This window comes from Phoca vitulina, unplaced genomic scaffold (assembly GCF_004348235.1).
Source record: "Phoca vitulina isolate PV1807 unplaced genomic scaffold, GSC_HSeal_1.0 scaffold3, whole genome shotgun sequence".
NCBI classification, from domain to species: domain Eukaryota; kingdom Metazoa; phylum Chordata; class Mammalia; order Carnivora; family Phocidae; genus Phoca; species Phoca vitulina.
In genome coordinates this window covers 832780-849064 of record NW_022589706.1, presented here as the reverse complement: position 1 = coordinate 849064, position 16285 = coordinate 832780, and the positions used below count along the sequence as shown (strand labels likewise).

Below are 16285 nucleotides of genomic sequence, written 5' to 3'. Positions count from 1 at the left end.
ACCAGGCTGGAGGCACAGGGGGCCTGGCCCCGGGCTTCAGGGTGCATATCTGTCTGGAGGGGAGGCTTACATCCTAGACTGACTGGGAGGGTGAGCTCTAGGGAAAGCAGTGACCTGGCCATCCCCTGGGCTGGAGTAGAGGCAGCTCCACATCCCTTGTGCATGTACCAGTCTGGGCTGCAGGGCGCCCCAGAGAAAGCAGCTTGGTGAAGAAGGGAGGTGGTAGGCCTTGTGGTCAAACCTGCCTGGGGCTTGGATTCTGGCTCAAGGACCTTGGGCTGGACAGTCACTTCCTAGCTGCTCATACCAGTGATGAGGCCACCTTAACAAACGTCCAGCCTTGGCAAAGACCCCTGTCTACCCAGCTTGTTCATCCTTTGGCTCCATCCCAAACAGACAGACTCTGCTTTCCTTCCACCTTGCAAACCTCTCCTGAGTGTATCTTGTGGGCAGACCATAAATCTCATCGAGAACCCTAGCCGCAAGAGAGTCAGGAAATGTGTTCCCTGCCCCCCCGCCCCCGGCCCTTGTGATACAGAGAGTAGCAAAGAAAGGAGTGGAATGTGGTGAACATAGCACAGTGTATAAGCTTGTTGAACCACTATGTTGTATACCTGAAACTAATGTAACATTGTGTGTTAACGATAGGAAGGAAGGGAGGGAGGGAGAAAGAGAAAGAGAGGGAAAGAGAAGAAAGAGAGGAAGGAAAAACAGAGAGGAAAGAAGGAAGGAGGGAGGGAGGGAAGGAAGATGGAAGAAAGAGAGAGAGAGAAAGAGAGTCAGTTTGCTAAGTGTCAGGAGATCATCTCCAGCCTGGTCCTACAGAGTTGTACAGAGCAGATCACAGCTGGGAAAGCGCTTTGAAAACCTCTCTACAAATGGTATTCACTGTGATTCCCTCATGTAATTGCATAAAATCCATGCCCAACACAGAGCACGGAAGGAGAGTGGATTGGTCATGTGGCCTTGGCCACAAGGCAGGGACTAACCCAGGAACCTGGTGGCTGGAGAGAAAACGGGGAAACAGAACTGTTGAGAACTGCTCCCACAGAAGCCTTGGGCGAGGTGGATTCCCCAGAGCAGCAGACGAGCCGGCCACAAATCCTGCGGAGTGCTTTATGAAGTCATGATCAGATGGTTTCAAGGCCCTGGATACCCACCGCATGACCAAGACACGGGAGGAGGCCAATCCAAATGGAACAGAAGAAAACCAAAGGGCCATTTCTTCTTATCAGGCAGACATGCTCCAAAACAGTTCAGTCTTCCTGCTGCTGTCGCCCGATGAAGCCTGGATAAGCTTGTGCTCTGGGATTTGATTTGGTTTCTTTTTCTTTTTCTTTCTTTCTTTTTTCTGTTGTCCTGCAATAAGTTCACTCTGATGTCCACGAAGATTAGTGGGAGGGGAGAGTGCGCGGGGTGTGTGATCCCGAGTGGAAGATCAGGGCCAGCATGACATCACACTGACATCTCAGAAGTGGGGTAATTAGCGGGAGCCTGGAGCCTGCCATGAGTCTCATCAACCCTGGTTTCTTCCCCGGGGGGCTTCCAGCTGCTTCTCTTGGGCAGCAGCACTCTGGCCTCCGCTTAGGCATGATGTAGTCCCTGTAAACCAGCGAAGGTGGGGACAGATGTTAGTGAGATACTTGACTCCAAATTCAAGTCTGATGAAAGGGAAGCGGGCAGGGAATAATGTGGGAGGTGATCTCTTGTAGACCGACTGCCTTCCATTTGCATTCCCGGTCTAGCGCCCCCTAGTGGCACTACCCCAGCACCCACTCCCAGGAGTTCACGGGAGGCATGGCAGTGTGTCCAAGTGTGGCATCCAGAGGACAGATCCAGAGAGAATTCACTCTGCTCCAATATGCAGCCTGTCATTCCGCGGTGACCGGCCCCTCCGAGCAGACCCTGTCTTCTCCCAGGTGTGGGCTTGTAGGTCTCAGTGACATGAGCGCACTGCCCTCATGCATTTGGTAAATACCCTGGTGGGGGGACTTCATTACAGGAGCTGAGAGCAGAGAAGGGGAAGCAAGGGTCATGGTGGACCAGAAATTGATATTCGTGCAATGTAGCTGCGAAGGAAGGAATGAAAATGCAGCAAAATCCAAGAAGGCTTTGGGTGCCTTCCCAGGAACGTGTCCGGGAGGTGCCAGAGCCAGCCTGGCTCAATGGCACTGGTGGCACCGAGGTGACTCGGGGTGGTGGCAAGGCAATTATGGCCCCAGGGAGTGACTGTGGATGGGTCTTCAGCACCGGGTAATCCCCCCCATCCCCACCCCCTCAGTCCATGACACAGATCCTGGCATTGCGGTTTCAAGCCCCTCCCCAGATTCGCGCAGACCGGCCACGCTCCATAAATAGTCCCTGCATGAAGAAATGGGCAAGAGTCCTTGAAAGTCACATGGCTGTCAAGTATTTTTATACTCTGAAAATAGCCCTGGTTACAACTCCTCGTGGCACCAACCCTGCCACCAGCACCCATGAGTACATAATTAATGGAGAGGGTGGCTGTCCCACCCTCTGAGGTCAGGCTGAGAAAGCGACATGGCTGCAGTCTTCGCAATCAAAAGTTGACATGGAATGTCGTCAACTCCTGTAAATATTGTGATGGCTCTAAGCAGTAGGGAATGAAGAAAGGTGACAGGGTTTGCTCACCATATCTCTTTCATTCAGTCTCTTATTTGGTCAGTCAACAAACACTTGATGAATACCTTTCCCAGGCCAGGCCATTGCTAAGGTACTGGAGACAGAAATGAGCAAGCAAGATTCCCGGCCTCAAGGAGACAGACAAGGTGACAGATACAATATGGTGGATGCCAAGATGGGAATAACATTGGAGGGGAGTGGAGGGCCCAGGGGAGAGGCCTAAATCAGTCTGCTATGGATGGAATGCTTGTGCCCCCCACTTAGAATTCACATGTTGAAGCCTTAACCGCCAATGTGATGATACTTGGAGCTGAGGCCTTTGGGAGGTAACTGGGTTTGGATGAGGTCATGGGGTTGGAGCCTCCATGATGGGATTGGTGCCCTTATAAGGGGAGGAAGAGGACAGAGCTCTCTCTCCACCATGTGAGGATACAGCAAGAAACCTGCCATACAAACCAGGAAGAGAGCTGTCACCAAGAATCCATCCATGCTGGCACCCTGACCTTAGATTTCCAGCCTCCAGGACTATGGGAAATAAATGTTTGATGTTTAAGCCCCCTAGTCTGTGGTATCCTATTATAGCAACCTGAGCCGACTAAGACACAGTCAGATACCCACCTCTGTTTCCTGTTGATGGAAGTATGCATGCAAAGGGTAGATGCACATCCACCAGTACTATAACTCTGGGGCCAGGTTTTGAAGAATGAATGGAAGTCTACCAGGCAGAGGAGAGGGATGAGCATTCCAAGTACTGTCAAAGGCTTGGAGGTGAGGTGAGTTTCCATGCATTCAGAGAGAGGGGAGAAGCGTGGCTGGAGTGCAGGATGCATACCAGGGCTGGCAGTATGATTACTGATTATTGATACCAATATTAAAACTTGTACTAGTGGGTCTCACACAACATCTTGAGCTCCTTCTCTTGCTGAGTTTTGAATGTTTTCAACCTGTGGAAAGCAAATAGCCTGAGTTCATATTTGCAAATTTTGTAGTAAATTTCCATTCTCCTGAGAAGGAACCTGTAGGAGGCCTTGTGTGGCACTAATTTTCACTTTTCCACATCTTCACTCAATTGTTAAAGGAAGCTCACTGGGAGGTTACAGCTCATCCATTAGCACAGTTCACGGAAACCAGAAGTGGAACTTGCTGTCTGTCACACCTGCTGGGCGTGAATTCCCGGGGGAGCCCCAGCAGGTCTGCTTCAGAGCTGTCCGCCAGAGCCCTCACTGCCCTCAGGACCAGGAGGAAGCAAGGGCAGGGCTGTCCGGCTCAGCTCTGCGGAGGGCAGCATGGGGCCGAGGGAACCACTCACCCCAGGAAGAGGCTGGAGACACACTGCAGCTTCCCCACAGATCAGCTGTGTGAACATGCACAGCTCCCTGGTCTCTGCAACTTGAGGTTACTCTCATGTAACAAAGCAGGTGATTCTACCCTCCTGACAGGAGTACTGCAAGGATTAACATGAGATTTGGCACCAATTCTATACCAGTTATGCAACCCTACCTAACAGTGGCTAAAACCAGACATTTGTTATAACAAAAATATATTCTGTTTTTATATATCTGTGGTTGGAAGATTTAAATATAAAAGATATATAAATATTATAAGAAAATATAGAAAGATATATAAAATCTTAGGGGTGGAATAGGCTTCTGGAAAATTATAAGGAAAATATACTCAAACTACAAAATTAACATATTATTATTTAAGTTTTTAAGACTTTTGTATGGCAAGGGATACTCTAAACAGAGTCCAAAGACAAACAATAAGCTAGGAGATCTTTGCTGTACACAGAGCAAAGTATAAATGTATCTCATAGACAAAGCTCTGATTGAAAATTGATCAAGATTCTAGACGGTTCCCCAGGGGGTTGGGACTGATCATGTGGAAGATGTGCAGTGCGGTATCATTCCTCACCGTGTGATTTGCAACAGGTGAAATCATTGATTACGGTGCTAGTCACAATTCAGAGAAATACACACTCTCATATCCTGTTTAAAGTACCATAAATTGGGCACCTGGGTGGCTCAGTCGGTTAAGTGTCTGCCTTTGACTCAGGTCATGACCCCAGAGTCCTGGGATCAAACCCCACATGGGGCTCCTTGCTCAGCGGGAAGCCTACTTCTCCCTCTCCCTCTGCCTGCCACTCCCCCTGCTTGTGCTCGCTCTTTCTCTCTCAAATAAATAAATAAAATCTTTTAAAAAATTAAAAAATAATAATAAAGTACCATAAATTATAATTGTTTGAACATAGTATGCAGACCCTCTGACTCTGCAATCCCACTTCTAGGGATTTATTCAGTTAAAATGGAAGTACCAATATGTAACAATGTGCTCAAGAATGCTATTGCTGATCCAATAACAAGACAAACACATAGGCAACCAACACTGGAAACAACCTGAATGCCATATAGGATCATTGTTGAATAAAATGTGATATAACAATACTGTGGAATACTTCACAGCTGTGGGGCCACAGTTCCTTATGTGAAACTCTTGGGGCCAGATAGGTTTTCATACCTCGAATTTCTCAGATCTAAAATTAAATAATATATATCTTAGTAATATGAAAATAATATTCTAATAGGTAATAACACTTAAAAACAACATATACTAAATATTATGTAATACCTCCACGGGGGTTAAATGAATCACCAAGGCGGACCACTGTGTAATCAAATATATTAATATTTTTCTATCAAAACATGAATATTCCCCCTAAGTGGAATAAATAGAACAATGAAGACAAGTTCCAGGTCAAGTTTTATCACCAAATAAATTACCAAAATAATTGGATTTCTTTAGCATGGGGGACAAGGGATAATGGCACTTGTAGATAGACCTATGTATACTGACGTGGGAAAATGTCGTGATACAGGGCTAAATGCAAAAGTAACTTCTGGAACGACCCGTGGAGTATGATCTCATTATTGGAAGGACAAACCACGTCCCAACATATGTGGATACATGTATGCATAAGCAAAGGGAGAAATGACAGAGAGCCAAGTTACTTAGTAGGGTTACAAGTGCGAGTGGGGGGAGCCATCAGGGGGTTGAAAGGAGTGACTCAAATACACGTTTGTAGTCTTTGACTTATTATAATCAGCTGGCATTACTTTCATAATGCAAATACTAATTTTTTTAAAGACAGGGAGAAATGAAGGAAAACCAAACAAAAGCCATATTGGAGGGTCTCCAGATCTTCTCAGTGTGGTGGCTGCACTTGGCATACAGCTGTGGATGCAGAGGTGACTGAGACCCTCCCATGCCTCACAGTATTGGAAGTGGGGACTGTGAGGGTGCCGGGGGCAGACTGGCGCTGGCTGGAGACAATGGGATCTGAGCCACACCCGGGCAGGATAACACCGGTAGGAGCAAACACTTAACAAGAAGCTTCCCAACTTCTTGTGTGCCAGTCGCTCTAACCATTTTATGTATATTAATCCCTGGCTCCTCCCAAACGCTCTCTCCGATGGGTACTTTGTTAGTATCACCTCTACTTTACAGATGAGGAAAATAAGTTATTTGCCCAAGCTCAGACAGCTCATCACAACAAAGCTGAGACCCAAACCAAGTCAGTGTGACTCAGAGTCTGAGCACCCAACTGCTACGCCGCACAGCCTCTCGGGGGTTAGGACTGTGTGGATGCTAGTTCTGGCCCCAGAGGCTGCAGCAGGTGCATCTGCTCTAGGGATGCTCCCTGGGTGGACACACTCTGCATCTGGCCAGAAAGGGTTCCCAGCAAGGGTCTGGCTGGATGACTTAGGCTTCACCCACAAGCACCCGAAGCGTATTGCAGATCATCACTGAGTATCTCACCGCTGCATCCCACCCGGGGGCTCTGGACAGAGTGCCTGACAGAAGCTTGCCCACACATCAGTGCTGGCAGCTGAGCCTGAGATTTGGGATGTGCGTGAAACCGCTGGTGCTTTGCTGTCCACTGTGGCTGATCCTATCGAGTGCACCTGTCCCGTGGGCCTCACTGCACCTGCTCTAGCAGGTGTCTGTCCATCTCATGGAGGTGCCCTCCAGACCCTCCCAATGTCAGTTTTGTGTGTGCAAGCCACCTGTGTATTTAAGTCCCAGCCTCTCAAGCGCAGCTTTCTGATGTGAAAATCCAACCATTTTCCCATGATGTGAGGACAAAGAGAGAAAGTGATTCCATTTATAGCTAGTATTCAAGGGCCTCAGGGTTGGCTCCTTTTATGTACCAAGTTCCCCAGAAGGCCAGTACCAACTGTCAGGATGTCCCTCCCTCCCTCCCACCCGTCTTCCTTCCCTGCTTCTCTTTATCTCTTGTCTCCTTCTTCCTCTGTCCCTCCTACTTCCTTCTCAGGTTTCTTGAACACTTATGTGCAGGGGCACCCAGCCTATCCATGTCCCATCTGCTACCATTACTTTAAGCTGGATGGAAGGTGGTCTCAATCCCCCAGCCCTCTCCCCCCAGGATTCCTCGGGTACAGAACTAAGGCCCCCACTGACCATAGCAGACAAACAGTGGAACAAGAATGTCCTCTGGGCATGAAAATCCTCTCTCCACCCTTCTTCCCCCACCATGGCCACTCAGCTTCCTGAGCAAGGCAGTCTGGACTCACCCCTCTCCTCTATTTGCCATGAGCTTTTACTCTCCTGAGTCAGTGCCTCCAAAATTTAATCCACAAAATTTTTTATCAATTATCAATATTTTTATTTACTTATAAGTAATATGCATGTGCCACCAAAAAATTCACATTATAGAACTTGCACATAACATCGCCATTTTTAGTGTGGGTGTGTTCGTGTATATGTATTCAAGTTCTACCCCCTTAGCAAATTGCAATTATACAATACAATGCTGTCAACTGTGTCTCCACATTATACATTAAATCCTCAAACCTTATTCATCTTACAGCTGAGAGTTTGTGCCTTTGACTAAACTCTCCTTCTTCCTCCCACCCCCCAGCCCGTGGCAACCACTTTTCTAGTCTCTGCTTCTATGAGCTTTTTTTAGATTCCATATATAAGTGATACATGCAGTGTCTGCCTTTATCCATCTGGCTTATTTCACTTAGCATGATATTCTCAAGGTCCATCCATGTTGTCAAAACCAGCAGGAGGTCCTTCTCTCTGGTGGCTGAATAATATTCCATTGTATATATGGACCACATCTTCTTTATCCATTCATTCGTTGATGGACACTTAGGTTGTCCTAAGTTTGGCTACTGTGAATAATGCGGCAAAACTAGACATTTTCCAAGTATTAGATAAAATACTATTGTAAGTAGAAGTTCTGCTAGTTTCTTCTTGCACCCACCATAGAGCCCACAGCTTTAAATCGACAAGGAGCTGGCCCCGCTGCCTGTAGCCCTTGCTAACTGGGGTTTCTGTTTCTCTATCTCCAGGACATGTTCACATCACAGATTTCAACATAGCGACGATCGTGAAAGGAGCAGAAAAGGCTTCCTCCATGGCCGGGACCAAGCCCTACATGGGTGAGTGTTCCAGGCCCCTTTGAGGTGCCATAGGTCCAGTGCCTGAGGCCTCAGCGTTCCAGTCCTTCTCCCTGACACCATGCCCCAGCCGTCCCCAGTATGTGCTGGGCTCTCTCACACTTTATCCTTGCGGTCCTCTCTGCCAGGAAGACCTTCTCCTTCTGTGATTTCCAGAGAACTCCTACCCAGCTTGAAAGCCTTGCTTCAGGCTTGGGAAAAAACACACAAACAAAAACAAACAAAACCATATTTTCTTTTTTTATTAATGTCCAGTGTGGCCAGAATATAACTTTGGTCTTGGTCATTGGGGGTCTATATTCTTAGGTACACAGTGCTTTTCCAATGTGTATTTTCAAGTTGGTTTTTCCTAAGGACCTCTGATGGAAGTTATCATTTTTAGAAGCATTCCATTCCCTTACCTTGGTTTTCTCTAAGGACACCTATTATCTGAATGTGGAGTCTTTATAAATTTTCAGTATTTGTTATTTTCAAATCTTTTGTATCTTTTCCTTTATCTGTTTGAAATCTTTCCCATTTTTCTCTTTCTCTTTCTTTTAAAGATTACCTGTTGTGTTTATTTGCTTTGTATGCTTTCTAGTGAAATATTTATTACTAAAATAATTTCCCCTCTATTTCTAATTTTTCCCCTGAGTTCTCTTGCCTGATTTATGAGTTTTTTAATTCCACTTTATGCTGTTCTTTCATGTCTTGTATAATTTTTTTAATGTCTATATTAAATCTTAACTCTTAATGTCTATATTAATTATTGATTACCGTATAACAAAGCAAGTCAAAACTTAGTGACTTATACCATGTTCACAGATGGGAAGAATTGACATTGTTCAAATGTCCGTACTACCCAAAGCAATTCACAGATTCAATGTAATCCCTATCAAAATACCAATTGCATTTTTCACAGTAAAAGAAATAATTCTAAAGTTTGCATAGAATCACAAAAGACTCCTGAATAGCCAAAGCAATCTTGAAAAAGAAGAAGGAAACTGGAGATACCACATTTCCAGATTTCAAGATTTACTGCAAAGCTGTAGTGATCAAAACCATATGGGATGGCACAAAAACAGACACATAGATCAGTGGGACAGAATAGAGAGCCCAGAAATAAACCCATGCATATATGGTCAATTCATCTGTGACAAAGGAGACAAGAATATGCAATGGGAAAATGACAGTCTCATTAACAAATGGTGCTGGGAAAACTGGACAGCCACATACATGCAAAAGAATGAAACAGGACCACTTTCTTACAGCATGCACAAAAATAAACTCAAAATGGATTAAGACCCTAAATGTGAGACCTAAAGCCATAGAACTCCTGAAAGAGAGCACAGGCAGAGAGACATCAGCTGTAGCCACATTTTTCTAGATTTGTCTCCTTTGGCAAGGGAAACAAGGCCAAATTAAACTACTGGAACTACATCAAAATAAAAAGCTTCAGCACAGTGAAGGAAACAAAAAGACAACCTACTGAATAGAAGACATTTGCAAGTGACATATCCGATAAAGGGTTAGTATCCAAAACATATAAAGAACTTATACAACTCAACACCAAAATACTAATAACAATAATACAATTTAAAAATGGGCAGAGAATCTGAATAGAGATTTTTCCAAAAAAGACATACAGATGGCCAACAGCACATGAGAAGGTGCTCAACATCACTCATCATCAGGGAAATGCAAATCAAAACCACAGTGAGATGTTACCTTATACCTGAAGAATGGGTAGTATCAAAAAGACAAGAAACAACAGGTGTTGGTGAGGATGTGGAAAAAGAAAGGAACCCTCAAGCACTGTTGGTGGGAATGCACCCTGGTGCAGCCACTGTGGAAAACAGTATGGAGGTCCCTCAAAAAATTGAAAATAGAAATACCCTATGACCTAGTAATTCCACTACTGGATATTTACTCAAAGAAAATGAGAACAGTAATTTGAAATGCATTGTGTATGCATCCCTGCATGTATTGCAACATTATTTACAATAGCCAAGATACAGAAGCAACCTAAGTGTCCATCGATAGAGGAATGGATAAAGAAGATGTGGTGTATATATACAGTGGAATATCAGTCATAAAAAAGAATGAGATCTCAACATTTGCGACAACATGGATGAACCTAGAGGATATTCTGCTAAGTGAAATAAGTCATACAGAAAAAGACAAATACCGTATGATTTCACTCATATGTGGAATCTAAAAAACAAACAAATGAACAAACAAAAGGCAAAAACAGACCCATAATACAGAGAACAAACCGATGGCTACCCGAGGAGAGGGGGCAGGGGGATGGGAAAAGTGGGTGAAGGGGAGTGGGAGGTACACACTTCCAGTTAGGGAATAAATGAGTCATGGGATGAAAGGCACTGCACAGGGAATATAGTCAGTGGTACTGCAATAGTGTTGTGTGGTGACAGACGGCAGCTACAGTTGTGAGCAGAACATCACTATGTTGAACACCTGAAACTAACGTAACACTGTGTGTCAACTATACTTCAATAAAAATAAAGAAAGGAAGTTAAAAAATAAGTTTGGAGATAGTAAATGAACATTTTTTTTTATTTAAATTCAATTAGCCAACATATAGTACATCATTAGTTTTTGATGTAATGTTCAATGATTCATTAGTTGTGTAAATGAACATTGTTTTAAAAAAACCCTTAGTGGCTTAGAACAGCGACAATGTACTATTTCTCACAATCTACCATTTGACTGAGTGGTTCCTCTGCTGGTTTAGACTGGGCTCATCCATCCACCTGGTGGGTCCGCTGGGGGCTGGGCTCAGCGAGGACAGCTGAGTGGAACGGGTCTTTCTCTACATGGTCTTTCATCATCACAGGGACTACAGTGAGCTTGCTCACACGTGTGTCACTCATCTCACCATGTGAGATGTGTGAGCAAGCTCACACATTAGTTTCAAGAAGGAGAACCCAGTTCCCACATGCTTATCAATGTGCTCACACATTAGTTTCAAGAAGGAGAACCCAGTTCCCACATGCTTATCAAGCTGCTTCTTGCTTCACATTTCCTGATGTCCAGTTGAACAAAGCAAGTCACGTGACCGAGACCAGAGACCATGTGGGAGGGGACTGCGGGAGTTGGGGGGATGGATACCAGAAGGCCTGATTCATCTGGAAATCATTAAAGAAACAACCCACCTAGCAGGTTATAGTTTTTCCCTGGTTTTTTTTTGGGGGGGGGGACACATCTTTCTGATTAATCATCATTGTAAAGTATGTTATTCTGCTCTTTGTTTTCCTTCCTCTTATGATAAGTTTGCATGGAATTTGACTTTGATACTCTGTTTCTTTCTTTTTCTTTTTTTTTTTTTTTTTTTTTAGTTTTTAGATTTAGAAATTAGTTTTCCTGAACTTTTGGAAGATGATGTTGTTCAGGGTAGCTTTTCTAACTGAACGTCTTCTGTCGTTTTCATGAAGTGTCAAAATCCAAGGCAGCTTGCTATCTGAGATTTCCTGGTTCATTCTACTTGCCTACTTTTATTTTTTTATTTTTAAAGATTTTATTTGTCAGAGAGAGAGCACAAGCAGGGGGGAACAGGAGAGGGAGAGGGAGAAGCAAGCTCCCTGCTGAGCAAGGAGCCTGATGCGGGACTTGATCCCAGGATCCTGGGATCATGACCGGAGCTGGCAGATGCTTAACCGACTAAGCCACCCAGGCACCCTACTTGCTTACTTTTAGCTGGAGCTTCTCTTTCTTTTATCTGTAGGGTCCCCATCCCGCTCAGTTTTAGTTCTACTTCCAACAGTTTCTCCTTGGGGCTCCTTCTAGAAGGGAGCTCCAGCTGGAGGATGACAGAGATTTGGGGTTCCAGACTGATCTGCTCCTGCAGAGCTTACCAAGGGCCCCTTCACCCACCTGACACTGGACTGGACAAGCTCCTCCAGGTTTTAGCCACTGTTCCCCAGCTAGCCAGCTGGGCCCCCCCGTAAATACTTGCTGGCTGTCTTGCACCTCTCTGTTCTTTGGTCCATCATATGCTGCCTTGTTTCTTCTCTGTGTTTCCTTCTCTACAGAAATCACTCCCATGGGAGTCTTGTCACTGTTGCTGGTTTGTTCCCATGCACTTACATTTTGGGGCTTGTGGGGGGACAATTTAGTTTTATAGTAAGTGTTCCTCATGGGTTTTGACTTAGCTATTCATCTGCTCTGTCAGTTTATATGTGTTGATCTGTAGAGATTCAAAAACCATGTCGTCACCTCCCAAAATTCACTACGTGTGTCACTCATCTCTTATTTACTAAATAAATGAAATAAATGAAGTTTGGCCACAAGTCATAGTAAAAATAGTACTTCTTAGTATTTGCTATGTGCTCAGCCCTTGAGCTAAGTTCTTTCCATCCACAGCTTTATCTAATGCTGACAAACTTGGAGTGGGCACAATTATTTCTTCCCACTTTAGAGCTGAGGAAACAAGCTAAGGGGGCGTGAGGGACCCACCCAGGCAGATGTTGGTGACAAGAGTCAGACTCAGGTCAGCATGGATACCAGAAGGTATGCATACAAATGAATCTGTTCCCTTGAGATAGTCCCCTTGGGATGCTGGATATTTATACCAATAAGGCCTTCACATTTGAAGGTCTTTCTGCAATCCCTTTCCAGAAGGTTCCAGAGCTTAGGCCAGTCCATCCAAGGAAACACTGACTTGACAAATGGGTGGGAGAATGGGATGAAAGGGGTGTTAAGGCTGCTGCCCAGGCTTCGGGTGGAGGTGTGTGGGGAGCACAGCAGGGGCCGCAGGTGTGTGGGATTCCAGGAGTCCCAAGTTTGAATTTGAGGTGTCTCTGGGAGGTACTATCCAGGCTTCTGGAGTGATGTGGACAGCATCCGTGGACTGGGGAGTTACCAATGCTGAGATGCAGCAAAGCCAAGGTAGGGACAGAATCCCCCAGGGAGGATGCAGGAGAGAAGCGCACCAAGCCTGAGGCCCAGGGGACACTGCCAGGAGGAGCACATAGAACTGAAGGAACCATCATCTGCAGAGGGGCAGTGAGGAGAGAAAGATGACATGGAGAGAAGCAGCTCCCATTTGGAGCTGCCTCCATAACCCTATAAAGTTAGTTCTGCCTTCCTTTAGGCTGTTCCCAAAAAGCAGATCCATCTCCAGGAATATAGAGCCCAAACCACTGGAGAAATGTAAGGCGGTATTATACCAACCCTTTCTTTCCTGCCCCTTCTCCGCCACCATGCAGAGCAGACTTGCCCATCACCTCCGCAGAGACCACCGGGCCTTCCCCTGTCTCATTCCCTGGCTTCTCACTGATGTCCTGGCTCTCAGCCTCTGGAAAAGCAGACCAGTGGTGACCCAGCTGGCCATTCTCCACAGCGGCCCCACCACCAAGAGGGAGAGGAAAACCAACATATATTGTGACCCTGCTGCATGTTTGTCATTGCCTGTAATCCTCAGAAGACCCACGTGCAGCTGCTACTTCTCTCCATTTTATCTGTGAGGAAGCTGAGGTCCAGGGGGGTTAATTAAGCTGCCCAGAGTTACCCAGCTCCATGTCTACATGGATCCAAAGCCCGTGCTTTTGCCACTATACCAAGCTGCCTTTTGACACTGAGTTCCTGTGTCATAAAGTTGTATTTCTCAGACAAGAAAAACATTTATTGTCCCAAGTGTACATAGGATTTGAGACTCCTGGTGTCCTTCTATTTAGAGGAGCTTCAGTCCTGAATTAATAAACAGATGCACAGGAGAGATTTTTATGGGATTTAGCAGGCACCAAATGGATATATTTTCAAACACCATAGAGGTTGACAGTACCAGGCAGTGGGAGTTTATTGGGGAAGACAGGATGAGGGAGGGCTCTCTCAGTAAATTCAAATCCTACAGCTCCCAGGGCTGTAAACTCCTGAGGTCAAGTGTCAGGTTTGTCGATTTTGTTCACTTGTACTATTCAGTTCAAAGGCCCAATAACAAGCTCCCAGAATGTTCCAAACACAGATTCAGAGAACAGGCTGATGAGTAAGCTCCCAGAGGTTGCTCATGAAGGATGATCCTGGAAGAAATATTTGCATAGAACTGAATTTTCATTAATTAAAGAGCAGATGGAATTCACAATCAGAGAAAAAAAGAAATCTCTCTGAAATGTGCCAGATTAGAAGTCAGAAATATTCCAGCAGCCACCCTGGGCTTCAGAGTTTATTCATCGGCGGTGAAGTAAAGAGTTGAGCATTCATTCAGCAAATATTTATGGGACGTTTAGAAGATGAAGGGCTCAGAGGGGAGTGATGCTCTCTGGGCCCTTGGAGGCTCACCGTCTAGTGGGCAGGCAGATGTGAACAAGACACTGTCGAGACGGATTCCTGGAGAAGGTGACGGTCTGAGTTAGACTCTGAGGGTGTGCGCAGAGTTTGCCTATTGGGTAAGGATGAGGAGACGTTTCAGGCAGAGGCATCAGCCAGGGAGGAGGTGCAGGGAGGCAACAGCATGGTGTGTTGGGGGACAGTTGCAGTTCCATTTCTTCTATGGATAGAACAAGATGGGGTGGGGAGGGAGGAAAGAGACAGGCCAAAACATGAGGGTCTTGGATGCCGTGGTAAAGGGCCTGAGGAGCCAGCCGAAAGTCAGGAGAGGGTCCAGGTGAAGCATCGCCTTCAGCATGGGGCAGTTTGGGTGTCTTTCACTTAGTGGCTGCCTGAACTTGGGCCCATCTCATTACCTGACATAATGCACATAAAGTGCTCAACATGATGAACGCTCAGAAAGTTTGGCTGCCAAACCACGTGACCTAACAGTTTTCTCATCTGAGAAATGGGATTAGCGATGATGCAATCTGCCTTAGTCGGTTGTCTGTGAGGATTTCATGGCATGGATATGGAAGGTACATAACATAATGTCTGACAAATGGTAGATGCACAGATCTGGGAGCTGATAGTATTGTTGTTATTGTTGCCATGGTTATGATTTAGACAGTTGATTATTTGGTACCTGCTTAGCATTGGGAATCCAGGGCCTGGATTGGGAACTCCCTTGCCTTATGGCACTCACAGTCCAGCAGGGAAAACAGACCCTAAACAGCTGGTTCATTATAGGAGCTGGGTTGGCTGGAGGATGCTGGGTGCACTGGGGGATCACGGGGCTGGTGCCTTGTCTGATTTCACCGAGCATTAGTTCCCTTCCCTAGGGGGCTGTAGTGAGCAGACAAGGGTGGTTGCCGAGCCATCATAATGATGCTAGTATGTTCCTTATTGAAATGATCAAGGCTAGTGACGTTTTCTGCTCCCTGTACCAGAGGAAGTGAGAGAGCCAGCATTCAGACCCAGGCCAGTGAGGCTGCAGTGCCCAATATCTTTCCTGAGAACCTGTCATTCAGTCATTCATTCATTTCTCCATCCATCCATCTATCCATTCATCCATCCATCCATCCTCACAAATCTATTGAGTACCTTTTATGTGCCAGGTAATGTTCTATGGCCCCAAAATACATCTGTGAACAAACAGATAATTTTCCTGCACTCATTGGTTTGGCTATTTATAAGGTAGACAATCACCTTAAAAATCCACAACTCATAAATACATAGTTTGAGATGTTTATTTTTGAGTGACAATTTTCCTGCAGTAAAATGCATTCTTTTAGTGCACAGTTCTATGAATTTGGACAAACACAGACAGTCATGTAAGCACTACCACAATTAAAGTGTAGAACAGTTCCATCACCCCCAAGATTCCCTCATCCCAGTCCCTAGCAACCAGTGATCGGTTCAGACTATTCCAGAGAGTCATAGAAATGGAGTCATATTGTCTATAGCCTTTTGAATCTGGGTTTTTTTCACTTTGAATGATGCATTTGAGATTTACTCATGTTGTGTGTATCAGTAGCTTTCCCTTTGATTGGTAAGTAGAACTCTATTGGATGAGTAGACACAATGAGTTCATCCATTCACTAGCTGAAGGACACTTGAGTTGTTTCCAGTTGTACATAATTATGAATAAGGCCACTATAAACATTGCTTTCAGGTTTTCATACGAACTTAAGTTTCCACTTCTCCAGAATAATTACCTAGAAGTGGGATTGTTGGGTCATATGGCAAGCGTATGTTGAACTTTCTGGGAAACTGACAAACTGTTATCCAGGATGATTGGACCATTTTATATCCCCACAAGCAATGCATGAGCGTTCTGGCTTCTCTGCATC

The 16285-nt window shown here is 45.3% G+C and overlaps 1 protein-coding gene across 1 annotated transcript in view; it reads left to right on the top strand.

Moving 5' to 3' along the window:
• STK32B (serine/threonine kinase 32B) overlaps nucleotides 1–16285 on the top strand; it is a 365972-nt gene that overhangs the window by 303205 nt on the left and 46482 nt on the right. The window contains exon 6 of the mRNA XM_032397296.1: nucleotides 8022–8111. Coding sequence (XP_032253187.1) covers nucleotides 8022–8111 — 90 coding nt within the window. The remainder of the gene's footprint in view (nucleotides 1–8021; nucleotides 8112–16285) is intronic.